The 26,250-nt window shown below is 37.8% G+C and overlaps 7 protein-coding genes across 7 annotated transcripts; 3 read left to right on the top strand and 4 right to left on the bottom strand.

Moving 5' to 3' along the window:
- Nucleotides 1-387: 387 nt before the first annotated feature.
- RHO25_011182 (uncharacterized protein) lies at nucleotides 388-1,137 on the bottom strand (the record flags this gene model as incomplete). The annotated part of the gene is made up of 1 exon (XM_023601959.1): nucleotides 388-1,137. The coding sequence occupies one exon, from the start codon at nucleotides 1,135-1,137 to the stop codon at nucleotides 388-390; it is 750 nt and encodes a 249-aa protein (XP_023451154.1).
- A 15,774-nt stretch (nucleotides 1,138-16,911) lies between these two features.
- On the top strand, nucleotides 16,912-18,891 carry RHO25_011181 (uncharacterized protein; the record flags this gene model as incomplete). The annotated part of the gene is made up of 2 exons (XM_023601960.1): nucleotides 16,912-17,349; nucleotides 17,401-18,891. 2 exons carry the CDS (start codon nucleotides 16,912-16,914, stop codon nucleotides 18,889-18,891), a joined length of 1,929 nt encoding a protein of 642 aa, XP_023451153.1.
- A 543-nt stretch (nucleotides 18,892-19,434) lies between these two features.
- On the top strand, nucleotides 19,435-21,550 carry RHO25_011180 (uncharacterized protein; the record flags this gene model as incomplete). Its single annotated transcript, XM_023601961.2, has 3 exons — nucleotides 19,435-20,753; nucleotides 20,810-20,993; nucleotides 21,299-21,550. The coding sequence occupies 3 exons, from the start codon at nucleotides 19,435-19,437 to the stop codon at nucleotides 21,548-21,550; spliced, it is 1,755 nt and encodes a 584-aa protein (XP_023451497.1).
- A 320-nt stretch (nucleotides 21,551-21,870) lies between these two features.
- RHO25_011179 (uncharacterized protein) lies at nucleotides 21,871-22,260 on the bottom strand (the record flags this gene model as incomplete). The annotated part of the gene is made up of 2 exons (XM_023601962.2): nucleotides 21,871-22,017; nucleotides 22,078-22,260. 2 exons carry the CDS (start codon nucleotides 22,258-22,260, stop codon nucleotides 21,871-21,873), a joined length of 330 nt encoding a protein of 109 aa, XP_023451496.2.
- Nucleotides 22,261-22,386: 126 nt separating this feature from the next.
- RHO25_011178 (uncharacterized protein) lies at nucleotides 22,387-22,749 on the bottom strand (the record flags this gene model as incomplete). Its single annotated transcript, XM_065603379.1, has 1 exon — nucleotides 22,387-22,749. One exon carries the CDS (start codon nucleotides 22,747-22,749, stop codon nucleotides 22,387-22,389), a length of 363 nt encoding a protein of 120 aa, XP_065459451.1.
- Nucleotides 22,750-24,196: 1,447 nt separating this feature from the next.
- On the top strand, nucleotides 24,197-25,356 carry RHO25_011177 (uncharacterized protein; the record flags this gene model as incomplete). The annotated part of the gene is made up of 2 exons (XM_023601963.2): nucleotides 24,197-25,002; nucleotides 25,086-25,356. The coding sequence occupies 2 exons, from the start codon at nucleotides 24,197-24,199 to the stop codon at nucleotides 25,354-25,356; spliced, it is 1,077 nt and encodes a 358-aa protein (XP_023451166.1).
- Nucleotides 25,357-25,566: 210 nt separating this feature from the next.
- Nucleotides 25,567-25,866, bottom strand: RHO25_011176 (uncharacterized protein; the record flags this gene model as incomplete). The annotated part of the gene is made up of 1 exon (XM_065603378.1): nucleotides 25,567-25,866. The coding sequence occupies one exon, from the start codon at nucleotides 25,864-25,866 to the stop codon at nucleotides 25,567-25,569; it is 300 nt and encodes a 99-aa protein (XP_065459450.1).
- Between the last annotated feature and the right edge of the window lie 384 nt (nucleotides 25,867-26,250).

Below are 26,250 nucleotides of genomic sequence, written 5' to 3'. Positions count from 1 at the left end.
GCGCTCTAAGCAGAATGATCTACAGCAAAGTCGCTCAAGCGACAACATGCATAGCTTGAAGTGCGCATGACTCAAAAGGAATTTACCGTCATCCTGCAGGTGCTGTGCCGCAGCGCTTAGACTCAGCGGAACTTTAAGCGCCAGCGCTACACCAACCGGTGTATTCTATCCTCTCGTTGTGTTCATTACAGGCAGCCGTGCAGTTCGTTACTTTCAACGACCGTCGTAACGGCCGCATACAAGGCACTTGAACAACCTAGCGATATGTAGGACTCGGAGTGGTATTGGAGCTTCAATGATAGGCAGTGCTGTCCTAATATGAAGATTCGTCATCTGTTTCGCGTAACATCCCAGAAACTACTCACTTGCGGTGAACATCAGGCAGCGTTACAGGTAGACCTTGGGCGGTGAAGCCAACTCTGATATGGGCTTCTCCTTGTTCCAGAACAGCTCTCTTTTTGTGAACTCCGCTGCGCCCATTGCACCCGCAAAGACCGGGTTCACCTTGTCTTTGACCCAGTCCGGCTGTTCCTCGTCTGCCAGAAAAGCCTTGAGCACGCCTTTGCTCAACTGTTGCATTTGGGTGTCGTTGCTTCGATCGCCGTACATTACGACTCTTGTAGGCTTCCAAACATGTCGGAGCAATGGCGTGCTCAATAAGTGTCGCACTTGCTCCCAATAGAAAGACTCGTCAGGATTCTGTTGCCGCATATTCTCCCCAAGCTCATAGTCGGCGTATGGATATGGTGTGACACTATAGGCCAGAGCAGTCGGTGAGGTTAGGATGACTTCAAGAGCATCGGTGTAATAGCCAACCATGTAGTCTTGCTCCCTGCCAAGCCGATCTCGACGCCCTGGTCCGAGACAATATTCTGATGAGACGTTGTATGGATGGCACAGTCCAAGATTGTGTGCAGCCATGATAGAGTTCTCTGGATACAGCAATGGCTCACCATAGTAGGAATATGCGATGATTTGTGTATATTCCAGACCCACCAGCGAAAAAGCTTTTCGAACAACATCGGCGACTGGACTGCCATAATGAGATCCTTCATCTGGGCCCGACATACTCAGAGCAGCCTCAGGAATACGATGTCCAAGAATTGTCTCGGTGGTGCTAATTTGGGATCGCAGCATGTCGGCAACAGTTGTGCTTTCGGTCGACGTTCTCCAAGGTCTTCTTCGCAGCGAATCGGGCTCGAAACAAATTCTGTACATAAGCTTCTTCCACTCGTCGTTGCCGACTACCTAAGCGAGGGCGATATTTGAGCCGTTTAGATAGGATATAGCAGAAGTCCTAGTAAGGGTTAATCCGTTATTAACGCAACGTTCCTTTGTCCCTACGCGTAGCTATAGATTTTAATTACTAGATAATTAAAGTAACTCGGCTATAATTATAGTTTAATTAGTATAATTAGTAATTAAGTCTACTATTATAACGTATCTATTCTCTTTATAACGACTATAAAAAGAAATATACGATTTATATCTATAGCTATATAGAGATATATAATAGAACTTTATAGGCTATATACTACTATAAGTATTCTTATATATTATAGTAATATTAAACTATAAAGAGAATATAAATAGACTATATATAGCTTATACTAGCCGAGTATATATAGCTTAATAAACTAATAAATACTAATATATTCTACGAGTTACTTATTAGATAGTATAGAGAGAATACTAATCTATTTTATATAATCTTATTAGCTATTACTATTTAGTAATACTTCTAATTAGCTATAACTTTTATATAGAGATAGTAGTATTAAAATTAAACTCGTATTACTATTAAAATACTTTTAATTAATCTATGTTATTTATAGCTATATTTAGCTATAATTATAGCTATAATTTATTACTTTTCTTTCTATTCTAATTAGTTAGGAACTCTAGTTATTACTATTATTTATTTCTATATTCTTTATATTCTTATCTCTACTTTTACTATTACTACTACTTTTATTAAACTATATCTCTATATCTTTCTTTTATTATATATCTATTATTTTATTCTTATCTATAAAGTTATTAATAGAACGGATATTATTAGATTTATAGTATATACTATAGTATAAGTCTATCTAAGTAGAGACTACTTAAGAAGTAGCTACTTAAGAATAGCTAATAGTACTAGTACTTAGTATAAAAGTTAGTATTAGTTTATATTATAAAGCTTCTAGTACTTATCTATTATTATTCTTATTATTAGTAGTAGTAGTAGTATATTCGTTCTCGTCTAGTATCTAATTAACTCTAGCTTTAAGATTATTCTTTTATTATTACTAAGTTTAGCTACTAGTAAGAAAGTCTATTTTATTAAAAGTATTAGAAGCGATTTATTATTAAACTTAGAATAGTAATTATTTATAGCCTATAGCTAAATCTTAATTAAAAAACTCTTTAAGTATTAGAAAGAGTAGTCTAGTTAGATATTCTAAGAGATACTTTAGAGATTATTAAATTTAGAGGTCTAACCTATCTAGATATAGTAGAATAAAGCAAAGTAAAACCTCTCGGAATAAGTAGTTAGAGAGGCTTAGGTTTCTATCTACTATAAGCCTATAAAGAAATACTCTCTACTAAGAATTCTTAAAGCCTAAGGTACTACTTATTTAAGGCCTAACTATTAGATAGAGAGATATAGTATCTATAGAATCTTAAATCGTAATACTCTCTCTAATAGCTTATCTCTTAATAGCTAGTTACCTTTCCTTAGTCTTATTCTCTATTATAGTAAAAGCTCTTACTTTACTTATATTTCTAAAAGCTAAGACTATACTTCTTATAGGTTCTAGATACTAATAGCTTAATAGTAAGTATCCCTTCTCTTAATATAGAGTATACTACCTAGCTTTAAATAACTCTAAGTTATCTATTCTTTTTCTTCTTTATTATTATCTCTATATAGCTCTTATAGTATAAGCTAAATACTCTAATCCTCTCTCTAGTTTAAGTTATCTAGATATCTCTACTTCTTTCTTTTCTAGAATAGAAAGAATATTATTAGGTAATAAGTATAGTTAGATATCTATAGTATCTCTAATAGATAACTAAGATTTAGATAGGCTATTAAGTAGAACTTAGATTCTATTCTTAGGTTTAACTACTTCTACTATTACTAGCTAGGCCTCCCTTATCTTCTTCCTAAGTAATAGTAAGCTAGACTATACTTATAATATACTCTATAAACTTATTATTTAAAAGATAAAGTACTACTATACTAGTTTCCTTCCTAATACTTTATTATCTTTATACTTCTTCTTTAGCTCTTACTAGATAGCTTTTACTATCTCTTTCTCTAATACTATCTCTTTATTCTCTTTACTAATATAAAGCTAAATCTAGTAGATTACTTTATAGTTTACCTTATTAGTTATTAGAATAGATATTAAGGTCTTAATAGTTAAGTATAGGTCTTCTCTTTTAAGGAATATAGCTATCTTTCTAAACTATTATTCTAAGTTCTTCTTAGAGAGTACTAGATATAGTCTCTTTACTAAAGTACTATTTATCTTATCTTAATCCTATCTTATCTTCTAAAGAGTTAACTTTAAGTATATATATTACTAAGTTCTTCTAACTATAGCTAAGAAATAAATTTGTTTTATATAGTAAACTAGGACCTATACTTAGTATTTAGTTCTTAGTATATATATAGATAGAAATTCTCTTATACTAGACTATCTAGTAGAGGATTAACTATACTAAGACTCCTTTCTTTTAGCTAGAGCTTCTAGGACTCTATCTTCTAGGTAGCTCTAGAGTAGGTATTATACTTTAGGCCTTATATATAGTATATATATTAATAGCTAAAGGAGTATACCTCTCTAGTACTCTCTAGTATAGGAACCTCCTAGTACTACTATATTTATAATAAAGGTAGGTTTATAGATAGATAGATAATTCTTATACGCTAGTCTATCTCTTTTAACTAGAGTAAGCAGTACGCTCTATATTTTTCGTAGGTAGAAAAGCTCTCGTACTAGTACTCTAGTAGAAAAACCTCCTTATATTTTTATATTTTATAGTAAGCTCTATATAGCCTACCGCTTCTATAGTTTCTAGTTCTTCTTAGAACAATTTGCGTTATCTTAATAGTTTAGATCCTTTATAGTAGTTCTTCTTAGTTATTTCTTATATTATTAGTACTTAGGAGCCCGATCCTCTTATTTACTAGCTTAGGGACTTAAGCCTATATATATAGTCTTAGTCTCTACGCTAGTATCTATATTAATCTTATATCTAACGCTTTCTTACTAGTCTATAGTAGGAGCCCTCTCTAATATTATACTTCTACTCTAAACTTTCTGCCTTACTTAGTATCTAAGTTATATAACCTATATTTATAGAAATTATATTAAGTAGTAGTATTCTAAACTAGCTCTTCCGTTATAGGTAGCCTTAAATATAGAATAAGAGTTGCTTTTGTTAGATACTCTACCTTTAGAGTTAGTTATAAGGTATCCGGGAGAGCTAGACTTTAGATAAATATCTCTATTCCTATAGTTCTACTAGTTATTATATAATTCTACTATAGGACCTAGTAGGTAGATAGGCTCTATAGATAGAGTTCCTAATCTCTTAGAATAAGTAGTTAAACCTAGTAGTACTAGAGGTATATACTAGTATATAGAGGTATATTCTTCTTTCTTTCTAAAGTACTTCCTAAGAGGTTTCTAGGCCTCTTATTTAGCTTATTATCCTACCTTCTACCTAGACTAGGACGTTTTCCTTTATAGTTTTAGCTACTTTATTCTATACTCCTCTCTACTCTTTCTACTTTACTTTAAAGCTTTAATTATAGTATACTTCTTCCTTCTTTTTAGCTTATTTTAGTACTAGGTTACTACTCTAGCTCCTAAGCCTAGAATAGAATTTACTATCTAGAGATTCTAGTCTAGTCTCTTAGTACTAGGTCTTATATTAGTTCTAGCCGCGCTAGCTCTAGTTTATAGTATTCGTTAGAGTTCGCCCGGTATATACTTCTATAGATTTCTAGACTTTTTCTTTTTATTACTTTCTTTCTATCTCTATAAGTATCTAGCTACTCTATATTTTACTAGTATAGCCGAAGCTATCTATTTCTACCTACGACTATATAGAGGTATATAATAGGACTTCGTAGGCGTAGGTTTATAACTCCTCTTAATCTTAAGTATATTAGTTTATCTAACTAGGCCTCTAGAGCCTAATTATCTAATCCTTCTTTAGATTCTAGAGATAGTAAAAGGTTTAGTTAGTCTCTAAAGTATTATTAGCTAATAGTAGGTCTTTCTAGAATATATCTTATAACTATTTTCTCTAAATATAATCTATCTAGTATAAACTAATCTTCTAGCCTTATAAGATCTTCCTTTAAATAGATAGTAAGTTCTATCTATATAGCTATCTTTAGAAGACTCTCTCTCTTTCTAATAGCCTAACTACTCTTCTAACTTTATTCTCTTCTACTTTCTAGTAGTAGAGAAATACTAGACTAACTCCTAGTATTATTAGACTATAACTTTTATTTACTAAGTACCTAGTCTAGGTACTTTATAGAGTTTATTCTCTATCTTTATATAGCTATATAGTATATCCTTTTACTTAGGACTAATATATATTAGATATCCTATCTATCTATATATACTATTCTTTCTACTATCTAGTTTATACTTATAAGACTACTTCTTTTACTTCTAACTCTTTTATAGCTTTAGATCCTACTATTACTTTTAAGTTTCTTACTAGAGTACCTTAACTTCTACTAAGAGTACTTACTATTATATCCTCTAGCTTCTAGCTTTCCGGCTATAATATAAACCTAGGCTTATAATCTATTAAATTTAGAAGTCTAACCTATCTAGATATAGTAGAATAAGATAAAGTAAAACCTCTCGGAATAAGTAGTTAGAGAGGCTTAGGTTTCTATCTACCGTAAGTCTATAAAGAAATACTCTCTACTAAGAATTCCTAAAGCCTAAAGTACTACTTATCTAAGGCCTAACTATTAGATAGAAAGATATAGTATCTATAGAATTTTAAATCGTAATAGAGATTAGAATTAGGTAATATAGGTTATATAATACTAGGTTATATAATCTAGCTAATATTTATCTTAGAAGTAAGATATAACTTATAACTAACTAATATAATTAACTCGGTTAGTTCCTACTTATTATTTCTACTTCTACTATATTATATCTATTCGATAAGTACCTACGAGAATATAATTTAATAAGTTATAAGCTCGAGTTTATAAAGAGACTCTAAGTAGTAAAAATTAGCTTTCTTATTCTTAAAGTAATACGTATTACCTCTTATAGAACCTATAGTATTAACTAGATAGAGAAGTAGGAAAAGAGTATAAAAGAGACTAGAAGTATATCCTATCTATACTACTTTAAAGCTTTAGAAGATCCTAGTTATAAGCTAGAAGTCTCTAAAAAGTAAGTAAGATAGAGAAAAGTCTAGTAAGATATACTCTACTTTAAAAGAGAAGTATAATAAAGAAGTATAAAGAGGAAAGGATTAGCTTTAGACTATAGTACCTAAGTAGATAAAACTAGACCTAAGTACTAAGTACTACTAATACTTTAGAACTAGCTAGTAGTACTCTTCTAAGAAAGTAGATCTTTTAAAAGTTCTCTACTTAAGAATCTAACTAACTTCTTTAAAAAAGAAGAGTTCTTAGATACTTTAGCTAAAAAAGAAGAGTTTTAGTAACTAGAAAAAGTAGAAATCTAGAAGCTACTAATTAGATTAAAAGAGCTTATATTTCTAGAGTTTAGATTTATTTATTTAATTTTATAGAAATAGATTTAATAAGTAAGTTAGATAGAAGGAGAATACTAATTCTAATAAAGAAGAACTAGAGACTATAGTTTAAGCTATAAGAAAATATACTTAGAGGAAAAGAAATCTTCTAAATAATTTTAGACTTAAAGAGATTATTAGTATCTACTCTAGGTAAGTTATCTAAAGCTTTATCTAAAGCTTTATTAAGTAAAAAGAAAGCTACTACCTTTTTAGAGTTTAGCCTAAAATAGTAGAAGAATAATATAAAAGTAATCTATATTCTAATAGAAAGTCTTTATATAGATAACTAAAATAAAATAATAGATAAGATAAGAGTATATAATATCTAGATAAAGCTATATAAGAAATATAGTAAAGTCTAATAGGTATATATAATAGCTATTATCTAAGAATTTATAACCTTTAAAATAGAACTAGGAAATATAATTAGAAAATTATAGGTCTACTTTAGTAATCTTAGAAGGAGGATTATAGAGATTAACTAGAGAGAGTTATACTATAAAACTCCTAATATAAGGATTAAGTATCTACTCTTTATACTTCTAGCTAAGTATAAGAGTATAAAGTAGACTATCTAAGCTTAGAAGGACTTAGACTTTAAAGAAATCCTCTAACTCTTTAAAATAGAGGAGTTAATATAGTATAGATACTAGTTATAAGAAATAGTAATATTTACTAAAGAAAGAGAGATCTAAAATATAAAGCTAAAATACTATTTCTATAAGAAGGAGTATTTTAGAGATATTACTAAGTATCTATATCTTAATAAAGCTAAGAGAACTATTAACTTAAAATAGGCTACTAGAGTAGAGAAGAGAAGAATACTACTTAGAGAGAATATATTTAGAAGGAGATCTTTACTAAATAAAGAAGTATTAAAAGAAATAGTAAAGAAACTTAACTTAAAAGTCTAATCTCTTAAGAAGAAATAAACTTTAAGGAAGTTTTTTAAGAAGATATATACTACCTAAGAAGATATAGAGCCTTCTATAGTATCTAAAGTATTTTAATCTCTATTAGAGGATAATAATATTAGATAGATAGATAATTCTTATATACCGGTCTATCTCTTTTAACTAGAGTAAGTAGTACGCTCTATATTTTTCGTAGGTAGAAAAGCTCTCGTACTAGTACTCTAGTAGAAAAACCTCCTTATATCCTTATATTTTATAGTAAGCTCTATATAGCCTACTACTTCTATAGTATCTAGTTCTTCTTAGGATAATTTACGTTATCTTAATAGTTTAGATCCTTTATAGTAGTTCTCCTTAGTTATTTCTTATATTCTTAGTACTTAGGAGCCTAATCCTCTTACCTACTAGCTAAGAGACTTAAACCTATATATATAGTCCTAGTCTCTTCGCTAGTATCTATATTAATCCTTTATCTAACTCTTTCTTACTAGTTCCTAGAGTAGGTATCTCCCTATACTAATTCTACTTAGATTTTAACTTTCCTTAGTACCTAATTATATAACCTATATTTAGAGAAATTCTAGTTTTTATAGAATATCTAGAATAGTAGGTATCTTTATAGATAGCTCTAAGTATAGTATAGAGTTAGATAGCTTATATTAGATACTCTACCTTTAGACTTAGAGTTTCTAGAGAACTCTAGAGTAGAGGGACTAGTCTACTTTAGAGTCTTCTATTTTAGATAAAAAGCTCCTAGTAGCTAGTTATCCTAGTATCTATAGAGGTACTACTATTTCTTTCTTCTATTTCTACTATCCTTGCTCTTTCTTATTAAAGCCTTCCTTTAGGTATACTTAGTTCCTCCTTTTTAGCTTATTTAGAGCCTAGGTTACTACTCTAGCCTCTAGACTTATAGTAGTATTTACTACCTAGAAGAGCTATCCTATAGTCGAGTATTAGAATCTTATAGTAGTTATACTATACTAGCGTCGTCTTTATATTCTTAGGAGCTCTCTAATCTCTTTAGGTCGAAATTCTAGACTTTTTTTATCGCCTTCTTTCTATCTTTATAGATATTTAGCTACTCTATACTTTGCTAGTATAGCCGAAGCTATCTATTTCTACTTACGACTGCGTAGAGGTATATAATAGAACTTCGTAGGCGGATAATAATATTAATAAAGTTATATACTTAACTATAGAAGTAAAAGGTAAGTATATACTATTAAGATAGCTACTTAACTCCTATACTTTATTATATATAACTAACTAAGAATTACTTTTTAGAGAACTAAAACCTCTTTAGAGGAAAAAGTAGATTAAAGTTAGGAGTAGCTATCTAATAGCTATATATATAGGAAATATAGTAATAGATAGAAAAAGAGGAAAATAGATTATTCTTAAGAATATTCTCTTTATATCTAGTCTAGAAGTAAATCTTATTTCTTAGAGCTAATTTAGCTAGTAGTATAGTATTTAACTACTAAAATTTATACTTATTTTATTATCTAGGAAACTAGTTATCTAGATAAAACTATTAGGAGGAGTACTATTTATTAAGGAGATTAATAATATATTATAGGAGCTTATAATATTATACTTTAATTAAAAATAAGAGAATAAAGCCTATATCTTTAAAGCTTAAGAAAAGACCTAAGAATAGTAGAAGCTTTAGTATAGAAGACTTATATATTTTAGAGAGAGTCTTCTTAGAAACCTATATAAGATATCTAACTTAAAGGCTTAGATTCCTATTCTAAAGGAATACTAACTTTATAGAGTATATTCCTTAGTAAAGATAAAGAAATATAGAAGGAAAGAAACTAAAAGGAAACTCTAAAAGTTATTTCTAGTTTCTATTAATATCTATAGTTCTTTATCTATTTTAAGATTAGGATATAAATAGTAGCTTAAGATTATTAATAACTTCTTAAGAAAGAAATAGACTTTCCTAATAAAGTCTAGAGAAGATATACTAAGTATTCTTAAAAACTAGAAAGTAAAAGCTAAGCTATAATTAGGAAACTCTCTCTAGATTATAAGGAGTAATAGAGTAAGAGAGCTTCTTACTATACTAAAGTAGTAGGAGAAGGAATATAGAATTTTCTTCTATATAACTAAAGTATATAACTCTATCTAGAATAGAGTAGTTAAGAGGTTAATCTAAACCTCTAAAGACTATATAAAAGTAATACTAGAAGATACCTATATACCTATTAAATTCTAGCTAGAAGCTTTAGTAGTATATATAGTTATTAGAAATTCTCTTTCTAATAGCCTAGAAATTAATAGATTTAAAGTATTACCTAAGGAAGCTTTTTTAAGTATTTAACTCTTAGTATTATAATTTAGAGTTTAGAGTTATAAAGTAGTAGTCTATATAGATCCTAAGTTCTAGCTAGTAGAAATAAGATTAGATAAACTAATAAATAGAAGTAAAAATACTATATTTATTAGATATATTCCTAATACTACTAAAATATAGCTCTTCTAGGAGTCTAATATAAGAGCTATTAAAGCCTATAATACTACTACTTAGTTTAAGTATAAGAAAGGAGGAGATATAGAGCTAAATATTCCTAAGCTTAATTAAGTAAGTAGTATACCTATTAGAAACCTAGTTAGTAGACCTCTAAAGAAGCTAATAGTAGTTATACCTTCTATAGCTACTATACCTATAGCTATAGTAACTAAACCTATAGGTCCTAGCTAAATACTCTTTATATAGTTACTATCTCTACTAAAGAATAAGAAGGAGTACTAGAGAATAGAGAATCTAGAAGAAGAAAACTCTAGAGAACTATAACTCTAGTAGAAGAAAAGTAGAACTACTAAACTACTTAAGCTAAGCTAGGAAGTTAATAGATAAGCTAGTCCTAGTACTAGTAGGAGACTATGTTCTAAAGTAAAAGGATTAAATATTATATAGTAGGACCTATAAGGAAATAGAAATTAGAAGAGAAACTAAAACTAAACTTATAGCTAAAAGAGAAGGAGATCTATTTTAGATAAAGGACTAGGCCTAGAGCTAAAAGCTTATAGTATAGTAATAAGATAAGTACTTTAGAAGAGATAGAGAGAATATAGATAGAAGAAGGAGCCTAGTACTAAGTATTATAAAGCATTCCTAAGCTAAGTCTAAAGCTAAGAATAGAAGTAGATTTAGAAAGCTCTATTAGAGGTTTAGGAGTCTATATTTATAGTAATTACTTCTTAAGTCTCTATATAGAGATAAGAAGTACCTATTCTAAAGTTCTATAAAGAGATAATTTAGAATTCTAAATAGAGATATATATAGGAGGATATAGTCTAAAAGGAACTAACTATATTAAGAAGTAATAATACCTAGATAAAGGTTATTCTATCTAAAGAAGTAAACCTTATTATATCTAAGTAGGTATTTAATATAAAAAGATTAATTAGTAGAGCTATTAAGAAGTTTAAAGTAAAACTAGTTATAAGAAGTTTCTTTTAGAAGTTTAGAGTTAATTTCTAAGAGACCTTTATACTAATAGTTAAGTATAATACTTTAAGAGTATTTATAGCTATAGTTTATAAGAAGGATCTAGAACTCTACTAAGTAGATATAAATAATATATTAACTAAGAGTAAACTTTAAGAAGAAATCTTTATAATTCTACTACTAGGAGTTAAGATTCTATCTAATATAGTCCTATAAATCCTAAGAAGCTTATATAGACTAAAGTAAGTAGTAAGAGACTAGAATAAACTCTATATCTTAAAGTTAAAATAGATTAGGTTTATATAATTAGAAGTAGACTTATACTTTCTTATCTACTAGAAAAGGAATATTCTAATCCTAACCTATATAGATAATATTCTAATTATAGTACTAAAGCTAGAAGATATACTTTAGTTTAAGGAATAGCTAAGTAAGGTATTTAAGATTAAAGATTTTAGAGAACTAGAGAAAATCCTTAGAATAAAGTTAATAAAAGATAGATAAGCTAGAACTTTAAAGCTTAATTAAGAATACTTTATCTAGAAGAACTTTATAAAGCTAGGAATAACTAAGGAGATAGCTAACCTAACTCTCTTACTAATAGATAGTTATAATAGCCTAAAACTAATAAGCTTATATAATAAGAGAGAGAATAAGATAGAGTACTAAAGCTAAACTAGTATCTAGATATAGCCTATAGTTATAATAAGACTAGATATTACTTTCTTTCTTAGAAGGTTAAGCTTATATATCTTAGACCTAACTAAGAGGTATATATAAGCTCTAAAGAAACTAGTAAGATACCTAAAGTTATTCTAAGACTTAGAACTAATATTTAGAAGAAATAAAGGAAGCCTAATAGGATATTTAGACTCTAACTATATAATAGATAAAGTAGATAGAGTCTTAATCCTTAGGAGTATCTTCTTCCTTTATAGAGCTCTAGTTTCTTAAATAAGTAGGAAGCAAAAGTCTATTATAATATTAATAATAGAAGCTAAGTATATAGCTATAAATATATATATAAAGCAATCTTAGTTCCTAGTAGTACTCTTAAGAGAGATAGACTATATAGAGTTAGTAGGAGAATATCTATTCTAACTAACTATAAAAGTATATTCTAATATAAATAGATAATTCTTATACGCTAGTCTACCTCTTTTAACTAGAGTAAGTAGTATGCTCTATATTTTTCGTAGGTAGAAAAGCTCTTATACTAGTACTCTAGTAGAAAAACCTCCTTATATTTTTATATTTTATAGTAAGCTCTATATAGCCTACCGCTTCTATAGTTTCTAGTTCTCCTTAGGACAATTTGCGTTATCTTAATAGTTTAGATCCTTTATAGTAGTTCTCCTTAGTTATTTCTTATATTATTAGTACTTAGAAGCCCGATCCTCTTACTTACTAGCTTAGAGACTTAAGCCTATATATATAGTCTTAGTCTCTATACTAGTATCTATATTAATCTTATATCTAACTCTTTCTTACTAGTCTATAGTAGAAGCTCTCTCTAATATTATACTTCTATTCTAAACTTTCTGCCTTACTTAGTATCTAAGTTATATAACCTATATTTATAGAAATTATATTAAGTAGTAGTATTCTAAACTAGCTCTTCTATTATAAGTAGCTTTAAATATATAATAAGAGTTACTTTTATTAGATACTCTGCCTTTAGAGTTAGTTATAAGATATCCGGGAGAGCTAGACTTTAGATAAATATTTCTATTCCTATAGTTCTACTAGTTATTATATAATTCTACTATAGGACCTAGTAGGTAGATAGGCTCTATAGATAGAGTTCCTAATCTCTTAGAATAAGTAGTTAAACCTAGTAGTACTAGAGGTATATACTAGTATATAGAGGTATATTCTTCTTTCTTTCTAAAGTACTTCCTAAGAGGTTTCTAGGCCTCTTATTTAGCTTATTATTCTACCTTCTACCTAGACTAGGACGTTTTCCTTTATAGTTTTAGCTACTTTATTCTATACTCCTCTCTACTCTTTCTACTTTACTTTAAAGCTTTAATTATAGTATACTTCTTCCTTCTTTTTAGCTTATTTTAGTACTAGGTTACTACTCTAGCTCCTAAGCCTAGAATAGAATTTACTATCTAGAGATTCTAGTCTAGTCTCTTAGTACTAGGTCTTATATTAGTTCTAGCCGCGCTAGCTCTAGTTTATAGTATTCGTTAGAGTTCGCCTAGTATATACTTCTATAGATTTCTAGACTTTTTTTTTATTACTTTCTTCCTATCTCTATAGGTATCTAGCCGCTCTATACTTTACTAGTATAGCCGAAGCTATCTATTTCTACCTACGACTACGTAGAGGTATATAATAGGACTTCGTAGGCGTATATCCTAATATAGTAAGAGAACTAAAGCTAGTATAAATTATAGGAAATAATTAGGTAGCTTTAACTCTTATTAAGAATATATATATCTATAAGAGATCTAAATATATTAATATTATATATAACTATATTAGATATCTCTAGTAGTAGAGAAAGGTTATAGTAGAATATATTCTAATAAAAGAGATAGTTACTAATAGCCTAACTAAACTAAAGAATAGGCTATAGTTTTAGGAGTTTATAAAATAACTCTAGCTTATATAGAGAAAGGCAAAAGATTTATACTTTAACTATAGATTAAACTCTAGACCTTAGAATAATTAATAAAAGATATATACTATAGTATTAGAGATATTATAGAATATATAAAACTAAGCCTAGGAGTTATACTATAGGAGAAGTAGCTTACTATATATAATAAGTAATTAGGATCTAGGAATCTATATATAGTCTAAAAAGGAAAAGCCTAGAGGAGAAATAAAAGGTATATACTCTAGTATTAACGTTACTATAGGATATATAATACTAGGCTAAGGAGTTAAACTAAGATAGATTAGGTATATAGCTCTAACTATATAACTATAGTACCTAAGAACTTATTATAATTTAGAGATAGATTTAAATATAGAAATATAGGCAGAAGACTATCTAGCTTAAGTAGGAGTATTAGAAAGTATAGTCTAGTTAGATATTCTAAGAAATACTTTAGAGATTAGAGTTAGGTAATATAGGTTATATAATACTAGGTTATATAACCTAGCTAATACCTATCTTAGAAGTAAGATATAACCTATAACTAACTAATATAATTAACTCGGTTAGTTCCTACTTATTATCTCTACTTCTACTATATTATACCTATCCGACGAGTACCTATAAGAATATAATTTAATACTTCTAATTAATCTAATTTATTTAAGATAACTACTATCTCGAACGAGCTAGTTTAAGCTCTTATTATCGCTACTAATCTACTATACTCTAAGCTTTCTTAAAAATATATACTACTTCTACTTCTAAATAACTACTTAAACTAGTAATAATATTATTAAGCTAGTTATTATCTACTACTAGTAGATAGTTATTATCTACTACTAGTAGATAGTTATTATCTACTATAATACTATTACTAGCTCTTAATCGATCGATAAAAGTATAAGTTATAACTAGTAAACTCTAATACTAGATAATATCCTCTACTATATTTAGAGGTATTAGAAAGTATAGTCTAGTTAGATATTCTAAAAGATACTTTAGAGATTAGAATTAGATAATATAGATTATATAATACTAGGTTATATAACCTAGCTAATACCTATCTTAGAAGTAAAATATAACCTATAACTAACTAACTAATATAATTAACTTAGTTAGTTCCTACTTATTATTTTTACTTCTACTATATTATACTTATCCGATAAATATCTATAAGAATATAATTTAATAAGAGGCTCTATAAATAATAGTAAGGAATCCGATAACTTAGAAACTAAGTCTTATAAACTAGGTACCTATTATATAGTTAGTACTTAAGTTCGAATTACTTTAGCTTAGTAGCTATATACTTTAACTCTAACTTTAAAAGCTATTTCTCGCTTAGAAGTCTAATTTATACGTAGTTTACTACTAAATTAGACTTTCTAAAGAGTTTATAATAGCCTTTAAAAGCCGAGGAATACCTCTAGCTATAGAATTATATACTTCCGAATTAACTAATTAACTACCTCTAACTAGAGTAGTTAGTTAAAAATCTCATAATTATAGTTAGTTTTGATTTAACTAATTAACTAATTTTAATTAATTAGTTAGTAGTCAAACTCTATGCCGATGGCGCAGTTGCAAAAACGCGTCCCAAATATACAGCGAAGCTTAATCGCCACAATCGAAACGCTTCTATTGACCATATTGGCACGCTTTACCTCTGGACACGCGCTTGCCTCAAGTCGAACTGCCATTGCGTATGCACGCGTTCCACACCCTGTCACCAGAAGACGTTCATTCTAAAGAGAATAATGTCGTGAGACCAAAATAAGGTGTCGCATGCAAACTACTCCGAATTTGTGTGGCATCACCTTGCTGGCCGTCAAACTCCTTTGAATCATCGCAAGTTCATGCGAAGCGAATTTTTCGACCTTGCTTTCGCCAATTGAGCAAGACCGATCCTCTCTACTTGAGCAAAGCAGCACCTTGTTGCCTCCATCAAGACTGCCATTCGATCCTTAAGTCCCGAGCTCTTGTCCCTTCTGGCAGATCTTTCCTTCCAATTTCACCGCGAGGATCCAGAAGCTCATTCCAAAGGCGAGGTTTCACTCTGATTCCGGCCTGCTCTCTATTTTGAGCGAGCCTGTTCCCGACTTTTCAGCATCGAGGACCGCGAGTGACGGTTCATATCAATCTCATCACAGGTCAAGAGCGAGACCACGAGAGGGGTTTCGTTCAAGAACCGGACTGATAGGGAGAAGGAGCGCGAGGCTGGGAGACCATGTTTTCTGTTCGAAAGAACAGGCTTTTCTCAAGACACACGTTGGTGTCGTCGCTAATGACTGTTCAGGTAAAAGGCAGCTACTGTTTGGGTAGACAATCCTGCCTTTTGGGCTGCATGAGAAGGCCAGTTCAGTGAGAGCACTCAGCTGCTAAGCTTTATAAGGATGCGGAAGTAGCAGCTGGTTCAGCAAAAGCTGAGTAACGCTAAGCTGCTGCAAGCAGACAGTGTTCATGTGCTGAACGGAGCGCCCATTCGCTTGAAGCAGAGGAGTCTCAAGAGTTGGTGACGTGATCAACTGAATGCCAGTTGTGCCATGTCGGGACGAAGGCATGCACCAAACCAAGCATAATACGATCGGAAGGATGGGGGCCAGGGATCGGGTTCCTGGGTCGACAGGAAGACAATGCATCGGACTGGATCTGAACCATTGTGCCTAAGTCACTACATTTCGGAGAGAACGCCGCACGAAGGGATTAATGCACTATCTTGGCGTCCACCGCTATACGCAAGGGACTACAGACATCCCCTTCTCGTGTCTTGGCAGGCTTGGCATTAGTGCGACGACTGTGTCACAGCAGTTCAAATTTCTACCATCTACAAGCAAGATCAGGGACATGCACAAGTCTTGTAACAGCACATCTCAACATGGCAATCCTGTACAGACGTCAAGTCACATCGAAAAGCAGCTCGCACGCTCGTGGGCCCGAAAGATAACCCAGCAACTGGGCGCGGAATGACTAGCTACAACCACGAGAGATGATAAGCGGGACCAACGGGAGAAGATATGCTTGGCGTATAACAAGACGGCAGAGCGCGTGGGGTTGTCGTAATAGATAGGGAAGCGGCTGTGAGAGCACTTGATTGTACAACACATTGCAACATGCTGTTCGGAGCTCGTGGGGTTTGGCTGTCCACAGCGCTCTCCTGTGTCTTGGCAACTCTGGAGATCTCCCATCCGGACAGAGCGATATCGGAAAATCGAGCGTCTGGAGTTGCTGGTCTACAAGGCAATAACAATGGAAGACATCCAACGATAGTCGCGCCTCTTGGACGACGTATCGATGTTGGCGGTTTCCAACTTGCACAATCCAGCCTGACGAGGACACACTCTTCCTCCCAAACATATCAGACAAGTACGAGAATACGGCAGCCCAATGCGTATGGCTACCAGACTCATCATGGCATCAACAATGACTACGTTCCCGCTGGACAACGTCTAATCGATGCCCATGCCGTCCAAGCACAAAAGATGGGCAGCCAGTATCTCATGATGGCAGCCCCAGCAGATGGTCCCGTGCACAAGCGACAGGCAAACGCAGTAAGCACATCTGTGGCATCTATTTCAAGCCCAACCTAACACACTGGCCAGGCATATGTCGATGGGAACGGAAAGATCAGCAATGATTGTCGAAACGTACCAATCTACGAAATCGATAACGGCACTCTCTCCATCTTCGTCAGCAACACACAGTACTACTATACCACCAATAGTGGCGTAGATATCCAACCATTCGTCCCATCATTGACCCGAGGATCAATCACGAAGTCGTTCCGTTTGGCTGGAGATGGCGAAGTGTTATGGGAAAACGCTGCGTTTGACGGCGGACAAGCTCAATTTTGCTTAACCAAAGACGGTACACTCTACTCGGTTTTCCGACAAACTGCAAGACCGCAAGACTGCTTGATCATTCGACTCTTGCTCTTCGTAGTGTCTTCATGCGCCCGGATGCCGGAATATGTATCGACCTTTGTCCAAACGCAGACGACGGAGAGAGTTACTGTGTCTAATCAAGTCTCGACCTACCTCCAGACTGTGACCAGCACCTACCAAACCGTCCTCGCAGCTTCCACAGTCACAGCCACAGCGACCTACCAGACCACTATTCCGGCTTCGACTGCTACAGTGACCACTGTTGGCATCGTTACAACCACACGGGCATCAACGAGTATCGTACCTGCATCTACAATTACCACAACAGCTGTTTCAACTCAGGCTGCCAGCACTATCACGACTACTTACCAGACGACAATCCCGGCTTCGACAATCGTGACCACTTACCAGACCACATATCCCGCAACCACAGTTGTACAGACCGTAGTCTCCACTGCCCCGACTGCAACCACAACGATTCAACGAACGACGACAGGCCCTCCAGCCACGAGGACGACCTTCCTACCAGGCACAACGGTGACTGCCACGACAGTAAGACTCTCCTACTACTCACCACCACCTCTATGCGACAATCAAGGAGTAGAGTACGGAGTCTTCCACAATGTTCCGATCTACAACCAGTCCACCTACGATCCAATCATGATGAAAGGTCGTGCTGCTGGCGGTACACATGATTACGTCTACACCACAGGGAATATCAGCCATCCTTCCGGCTATTCAAACTTGTGCCCTAGCTCGGCCACTGCGAGGATCTACAATAATCCGACTGGCTTTCAGTGTGTGGAACTCACCACAAACCATCGCTGGTACATGTACCCACCCATGGATGGAGATTGGCTATTCGAATTCGTCAACTGGGACGATCAAATGTATTTCTGGGCTGGACCCCTCGCACGAAGAGGCTGGGCACGTAACAATACCAATTTTCTGGGCGGCAATGTCAACATTCCCGGTAGCCCTTCACGCAACTATACCATAAATCTAAGGGGTGGCGAGTACGTTCCCATGCGTCTCGCCAACCCGAACGGCGGAGGTGCGGTGTACATGTGGATGAGAATTTGGGATCCTAATGGAAATCTCTTCGTAGATCGTGATATTGTTTCGCCGCACATTGTGCGATGGTCGTGTGATGGAGTCGCGGCGCCGAGGTGGGAGCGGTTCGGGTTTGAAGAAGGAGCAGCAGCGTAGTCTAGAAGCTCGCAGTTTGAATGGAGACTTGAAAAGTAGCATACTTCAAGCTATTGTACCATGGTCTACCATGACACTTTCTTTCCGATGATATGATGAAGTTCGTTCAAAACTCCTCTGCCCGATAAGTCCGAGTCTCGGGATCGACACCGGATATACCATCTAGATCAACGCAAGCACGCGGAACTTCTTCCGTTTGCGAGAAAAACATTGCTAAGACGCGTCTTCACAACCATCAATTCCCATCAATTCCGAACACTTTATCATCGAGAGTCGTAAGATGCTTTGTCATTCCGGCGTCGGTCTCTTGTTTCCACCCGCCGAAGCAAAGTTACTGCAAGCCTCTTCACGAAAGATGGAATCCACTCTCGCGTCAAAATTACCGTTTTCAGAACTGATGTCATGGCTCGTGCATGCGGCGAATAGTTCGAGATCTACCTTCTTAGTAGGGAAAAAGATTTCTGGTAAGGACTGTGATCTTCTACGTACATGCTTGATGATCCTTTTCTGCTAAACAGTAGCTCTTCCTGGATGCATTGATGAATGAGCGATAGCCTCACTCCAGCGACCCATCGGCAGGAACCAAAGGAACGAACCGTAATGGACGACCCAGAAAAGTCTCTCGAGGCGCGATCAGGATCTGCGATAACAGGACCACAGGACCAGGACCAGGACCAGGTACACAAAGCAAAGGAAGAAGCTGAAACACCAGAGCGATCCTTAACACCAGACCTCGACGATCCAGAGAATGATGATGAGCCCCGCCACGATGCCACGCTCACCAAAACAAAATCCCTCGAACAACAAGTCTCACTCCCCAGAGAAATTCTTGTGGTAGGCCTCATAGCTATCGCACAATTCACAACACAAGTCGGGCTCGGCCAAACGCTCTCAATCCTCCACGTGATCGGAGATGACTTTGGAATCACAAATCCTGGAATTCTGGCCTGGTTGATCGCAGGATATTCGCTGACAGTCGGGACCTTCATCTTGTTCACCGGCAGGCTGGGAGACTTGTTTGGATGGAAAAAGATGCTCGTGATTGGGTATCTCTGGTTTGCTGTGTGGTCGGTAATCGCAGGATTGGCGGTCTACTCGAATCATGTCTTGTTTGTTTTCGCCCGGGTAATCCAAGGTATTGGGCCTGCGATCTGTCTGCCGAATGGACTGGCTTTGCTTGGTGGACTATATGGACCGGGCAAGAGGAAGAATATGGCTTTTGCTGTGTTTGGTGCGTGTGCTCCAGGTGGGTCCATCGTGGGCGCTGTGTTCGGAGGTCTGTTTGTCTTGGCTTGGTGGCCTTGGACTTTCTGGTCTTTTGGCATTGCCCTGCTGGGGATCGCTGGAGTCGCTGCATGGGCGATACCTGATCCACAAGGTCACAAGCCAGGCCTTAATGGACATCAATTATTCTCGTGGGCCGCAGTGTGGGAGCTTGATCTTCTTGGAGCCGTCACCGGCATCCTGGGCTTGCTTCTCATCAACTTCGCATGGAACAATGCACCAATCGTCGGATGGAGCAATGCTCAATGCATCGTCACGCTCATTGTGGGTGTCTTGCTCATGCCAGTCTTCTCCTGGATCGAGACTCGTGTTGCACGCAACCCACTTCTGCCCATCGAGGTCTTCACTGCCAGCAACGCATTCGTCCTGGGCTGTATTGCCCTTGGCTGGGCGAACTTCGGTATCTGGATCTTCTACTTGTGGCAGATTCTGGAAGAGCTTCGAGGAGCTTCTCCACTGCTTGCCTCGGCGTATCTCTCTCCTGTCACCGTAGCTGGAGCTGTTGCGGCAGTCGTGACAGGAGCGCTGTTGCACAGGACCCGTCCGGCCGTGGTGATGATGATCGCTATGTCGGCATTGTGAGTCCTGCTCTAGCCATGTACCATTGTTGTTGGTATTCACTAACATTGAATAGTTTGATTGGCTCCGTCCTCATCGCGACTTTACCAGTACGACAAATCTACTGGGCGCAAATATTCGTCACGACGCTCATCACTCCATTCGGCATGGACATGTCCTTTCCGGCCGCGACTCTTGTGGTATCGGACTCGGTACAAAAGTCGAAGCAAGGGGTTGCTGCTAGTCTTGTGAATACGATTGTGAGTTGCTTTCCAGTCCTCTTCTGTTATGACCTGCGATTGCCTTGGCATGAAGCTCGCTCTTCTCGGTCTGAGAGAGCTGTGATCGACGTTCACCTTGCCGCCATGCACGCGCTCGAACTGCTCGATTTGCATCTGCAGAAAGTGGAGTTCTGAGTCGTCTGCTGCTGCTGGAGGGTACTTGGGCTGTCGGAAGAGACTTTGCCGGATGGACTTTCGCTTGGCTTCTGTCAACCCTTCGATTGTTTCGCATGAGCGCATTGCTGCTGATAAGTGTTCCATGCTGACGTCTTCTTCTTCGCTAGGTCAATTACAGCATTTCGCTTGGTCTTGGATTTGCAGGCACTGTCGAGGTGCATGTCAACAACGGAGGGAAAACAGAAGCAGATGTACTTCACGGCTACAGGAGCGGCTTGTACATGGGTATCGGCTTGGCCGGGCTAGGGATCGCGTTGGCAATTTTGTTCCTGGTCAAGACTCTGTATGACGAGAGAAAGTCCGCAAGGCGGGATCCTGGGCATCAAAGGAAGAGTACATCTACCACATCGATAGAATAGCTGAACATTAATGTATATCACCTTGCGGCCTGAGCCCTTCATTCTTGCCACGCAGGAAGCGGAGCTGAGGATGAGCGAAGACCTCAATTTACGCAAGACAGGGGATGCATGTCCCAGGATTTCCGTAAGCTCGGTACCATCAGCTGCTCACAGTCGCTTAGAGAAGTCGTTGGGTCGAGTTCCAGACCATTATCACGCTCAATGATTACCGTTTCTCGAGCAGTTGTGGCTTCATGCATACCGACAAGCCTTGATATACTGGTCAAACCGTGGCAATGTAGTCTCTGCTCACCACGTGTAACCGAGCTGACTTCCATAGGCTACTTCGCAACCGCTGAGCTTACGCTACGGTCATCCAGCTTGATCGTCTCAACACCATCGTCCCGACGTCTCGCAAGAAGCACAGAGAGTACAACCATAGCCAAAGTCGCAAGGAAGAGCGGGATCATAATCCATTTGGCCACAGTCTATACGATTAAATCTCGCATCAGTGTCTGTCTAGTCGCAACAGGCCGAAAAGAACTTACCGCAAGCGTGCATGTCTGCTCGAGCTCATTCCCACTGTAGCCAATACTGTTCGCGAACTCGTATACACCACAGTACCAGCCGATCAGATTGTACGTCCCATTGTATCCCAGTGTTCTTTCATCTTCTGTCAGGTTTTCCGGAGGAGGGACTTCGTATCCAGTTGTGCGCGGCTCAGTGCTCATATTCGCTGCTTGATTGTATACCAGTCCGACCACTGCCGTGAAAAGGCAGGTCAAAGAATAGATAACGTAATCGGATATAGGGATCCTGGAGTTTCTCTTGTCGATCTTTTGGCTCTAAAAGGACTATCAGCAGTGCGAGAAGCGCATCAAACCATTTCGACTACACACCTTAGTTGCCGAGCCACGGATACTGATCAAGATCACCATTAGCAGACTCAGCGCCAGAATGGTGACCGTGGAGCCAGCAACAGCCCTTTCATTGCCATCGTGAATGACTCTGGGCATGGGCGAGAACCACCAGCCGGAGTATTCGTCCAGGCGGCCATCGAAGGTAATGGCAGTTCCGGAACCTGTGGTTTCGTACTCATCCCAGCGGTGATCAACGTTCAACGCCCAGAAAGCGGATATGATCCCACCAACGGAGAGGAGGAAAGCGACGCAGCAAGAAACTAGGAAGGCAACCGAGACCAGGTTCGTTGTGTTGGCCATGATATCTTCCCGTACAGTCAAGGTGGGCAAGAAAACCAGCGAAAAGGAAATACCTCGTACTGCAAATGTGATTTTAGCATAGCGCTGTGCCGCAAACACGCATGATCCAACGACGTCAGGCCATAGTCCTGGCAACACTTTTCTCACGCACGTGTGAGTCTTGGTAGCACATTGGCAATCCTGCGCTAACTGATATCAGCTTTTAGCTTCGCCATCTGAGTTCAATAATGGTAAAGGGGACTGTGCTCCGCCTATGAGTAACGGAGGCCAAGACCAGCCAATTCGAGCGCTTCTGCAAAAAGACAAAATGGAGCATGCCGAGCATAGGCTGGCTCGCCGCCCATGGCGTGGAATAATGTCGATCTGCCCCGCGCCGCACTGCCTAGACTTGCAACTTTATTTTCACTGCATCGGACGCATTTCGACCAAAAGGCTCAGATTGATGGAATACGATCAATGAATGCAGTTTGGTTCTGCTTCGTTGAAACCAAGCAGGCCGATTCGTGCAGTAGTAAGGTACTTCGACTGTATATCGTGGCGCGTAGCAGTCATCCGAGGTGCCTAATATCACTCCTTCGTCATGGCCTCGAGCCCTGTGCTATGCTGCAAAGGAAAGAGGAACCTGGAGCAGGGCATCATCTACAGGCAAGCATTGTGCTGGATCAGCTCCTAGCCCTTCGGATTTGTGCCTGCTGGCCTGCGAATCATCTGACAAGAGAGCGTTCGCTGCCTAATACTTGTGATGGCCTGAAGTGAGCGGACGCCTTGTAAGATTGTTGCAGATCGATGCACAGCAGGACTGCGACTGAGGAAGACAGTGCTGGCTATCGCTCCTGCATCCCCTAGGCCACCAACGACCCCAAGTCTTGGAGAAGTTGGAGAAAGCCTCTGAATGTGTCCGTTGTGATTACCAATCTCGAAGTCTCAGGGCACAATTGTGGTCTTCTCCGTGGATGCTTAGGATTACCCTAGAGACCAGAGAGGCAGTCCGAGGAACGTGGTCGCCTTACTTATCTCCACAAAGTTCGCCCATCATCAAGGTGGTATGCCGCGCTTGTTGCAAGTCATCAGACCGTCTTCCTTTTCGACCAAGGGGCGTTGCGTACGCGTCGTTGGTTGTTGTTCATGTAAGCATCTTTTCGATGAAAAGGATCATGTTGAGCAAAGATGGGAGAAGGAATAATGGTGTAAGGAAGAAGTGCTTCCGATCCTCATCTCCAAAGTCTTGGCGAAACACGCGCGTAAGGCCACCAGGCCACCAATGACGCAATCCGCAGCTTGACGTTGGAGCTCCATGTCGACCGCCTCTGCCGACTGCAAGTGTTCATAGCCGAAAAGCATTGGAGAATATAGCTACCTCACCGCTCACTCCTCACAATGTCCTCCTCTCTTCTCATACCACCTCTCCCCGTCCCCCACCACGACCAACACCACCATCATCACCAAAATGTCCCACCCTAAAACCGCCCGCGCCTGGACCTACACCAACGGCTACCCTCACACCCTCCAACAATCCACCATCCCCCTCCCCTCTCAAGAAGAAATCCTCCCCACCCCAACCCAATTCCTCATCCGCATCTCCTCCTGCGCCCTCAACCCCGTCGACATCCAAACCCAAAACCTCCCCAACTGGAACCTCCCCTTCACACCCTTGAACTACAACACACCCAAAGGAACCGTAATGGATTTCTCCGGCACAGTAATCCTCTCCGGCTCCGAAGTCCCTTTCTCCCCCGGAGATGAAATCTTCGGAATGACATTAGCACCCTACCAACCCGCCCGAGGAGCATTAGCAGAATACGCAGTCTTCGATACGAAAACTTGTCCCGCAGCGAAAAAACCAGCAGACTGGAGTTTTGAGCAAGCCGCCGGGGTGAGTTTAGTCTACCTAACAGCAAAAGCCTGCATCGAAAACATCCGCCCTTGGATGGAAAAACCTTCCTCATCAAAACGCATCGCCATCCTCGGCGGTTCATCGAGTGTAGGAATCTACACAACTCTTCTTGCGAAAAAAGAAGGTTGGAAAATCATCTCCTCCTCTTCTGGCAAAAACAAAGAGTTTTGTTTGAATGAATTAGGAGCAGATGAACATGTGGATTATACTTCACAGAATGTAAGAGAGAATGTGGAGAAATTTGGACCGGATGCCGTGGTGGATTGTGTGGGAGGAAAAGAATGTATTGGGTTGAGGACGAGTAAGAGGTATATTTCTATTGTGGGGGATAAGACGGGGAGGACGATGATGGGGGGGCCGTGAGTTGATCTTTTTCCATTTCTCGAGTTTTCTTGTTTTGTTATGGGTGGGGGGATGAGTTGGCTGACGTTTTTGTGTACAGATACACGTATTACGATTTCTTGCATCCGATCACGGCTGCGACACAGTGGATTCGATGGGCGAAGGGAGAAGTAGGGTTGGGGGAGAGTTATGATGTTGTGATTTTGAGTCCGAAGAAGGAGTGGTTGGAAGATGCGACGAGGACGTTGAGGAAGGAGGATATTCATATTGATAGTGTGCATGCTTTTGAGGATGCGAAGAAGGCTTTTGAGAGGTTGAATACGGGGCGGGCGAAGGGGAAGGTTGTGATTAAGGTGGCGAGTAAGTTGTGATTGATTACAGTGTGACAGCGTGATAAAGTGGCATTTGTATTCAGTCTCATGGCATTGTAGCCTGATGTTTTCGTTCATTACTGCCATTTGCGTGTGCAATCGCCTTCGTGGGGCAGTCAGCTTCGCAACTAGTATGCACATTCTCCTGTCGCACCCGGCCTCTCGTGAACTTAGAGTCTTCTGCTCCGTGACAAGATTTCGCCGCGCCTGTCAAACTTCTCCTGTTTGCTTCAGGACTCTTTGAGACACCCACTCCGCAATGAACGTCAGGTCAATGACTCCCAGGGCCATGGCTCCTATGTGAAGACCGCCGATGTTGTGTGTCATGGTGGGGCGCAAACGTAGTCCGAGGACCGGAAGCATGAAGCCGCTGAAGAAAGCGAAGTAGATGGCAGGGTGGTTGACTCCACACACACGAGTGAACCCGAAGAAGTTCAGTGCATCTGCTGCAATGGAAGAACTAATTGAGAGAAGCGGAAGGGCGATGTCGTTGAAGTTCTGTGTTGGCATTTTGGGCTGTGGAGTCGTTCGTGGTGACTCGTTTGGACGTGGTGATCTTCTTTTCGCTCGGGCGCTTTGGTAGCAGAGCTGAGTTTGGTCTCTGGCTGCTGAGCCCGGCGGTGGAAGCCTGTGCTGGGCTTTTTAACACTCCAGGTGGGAGAGCACAAACAAGTCCTGAGTTGTGAAAGCACAAACAAATGTGCTTGGAAGTCACATCAGTCTTCTCGTCCATTCAAGGCCTGAAGTTCCAATCGCAATCTCCTCGACCGGCGTCGACAACCGCTCAGTAGGGTGGAAGGCGAAGGGTTCGGCCCTTGTTCATTCACAATTGTCGGCCGGTGCGAGGAGGCTGATGGTATCCCACCGCATAGTTCCTTTGCATGACTCGCTTTG

This window comes from Cercospora beticola, chromosome 7 (genome assembly GCF_033473495.1).
Source record: "Cercospora beticola chromosome 7, complete sequence".
Lineage (NCBI taxonomy): Eukaryota > Fungi > Ascomycota > Dothideomycetes > Mycosphaerellales > Mycosphaerellaceae > Cercospora > Cercospora beticola.
This window is presented reverse-complemented; position numbering and strand designations above follow the sequence as displayed.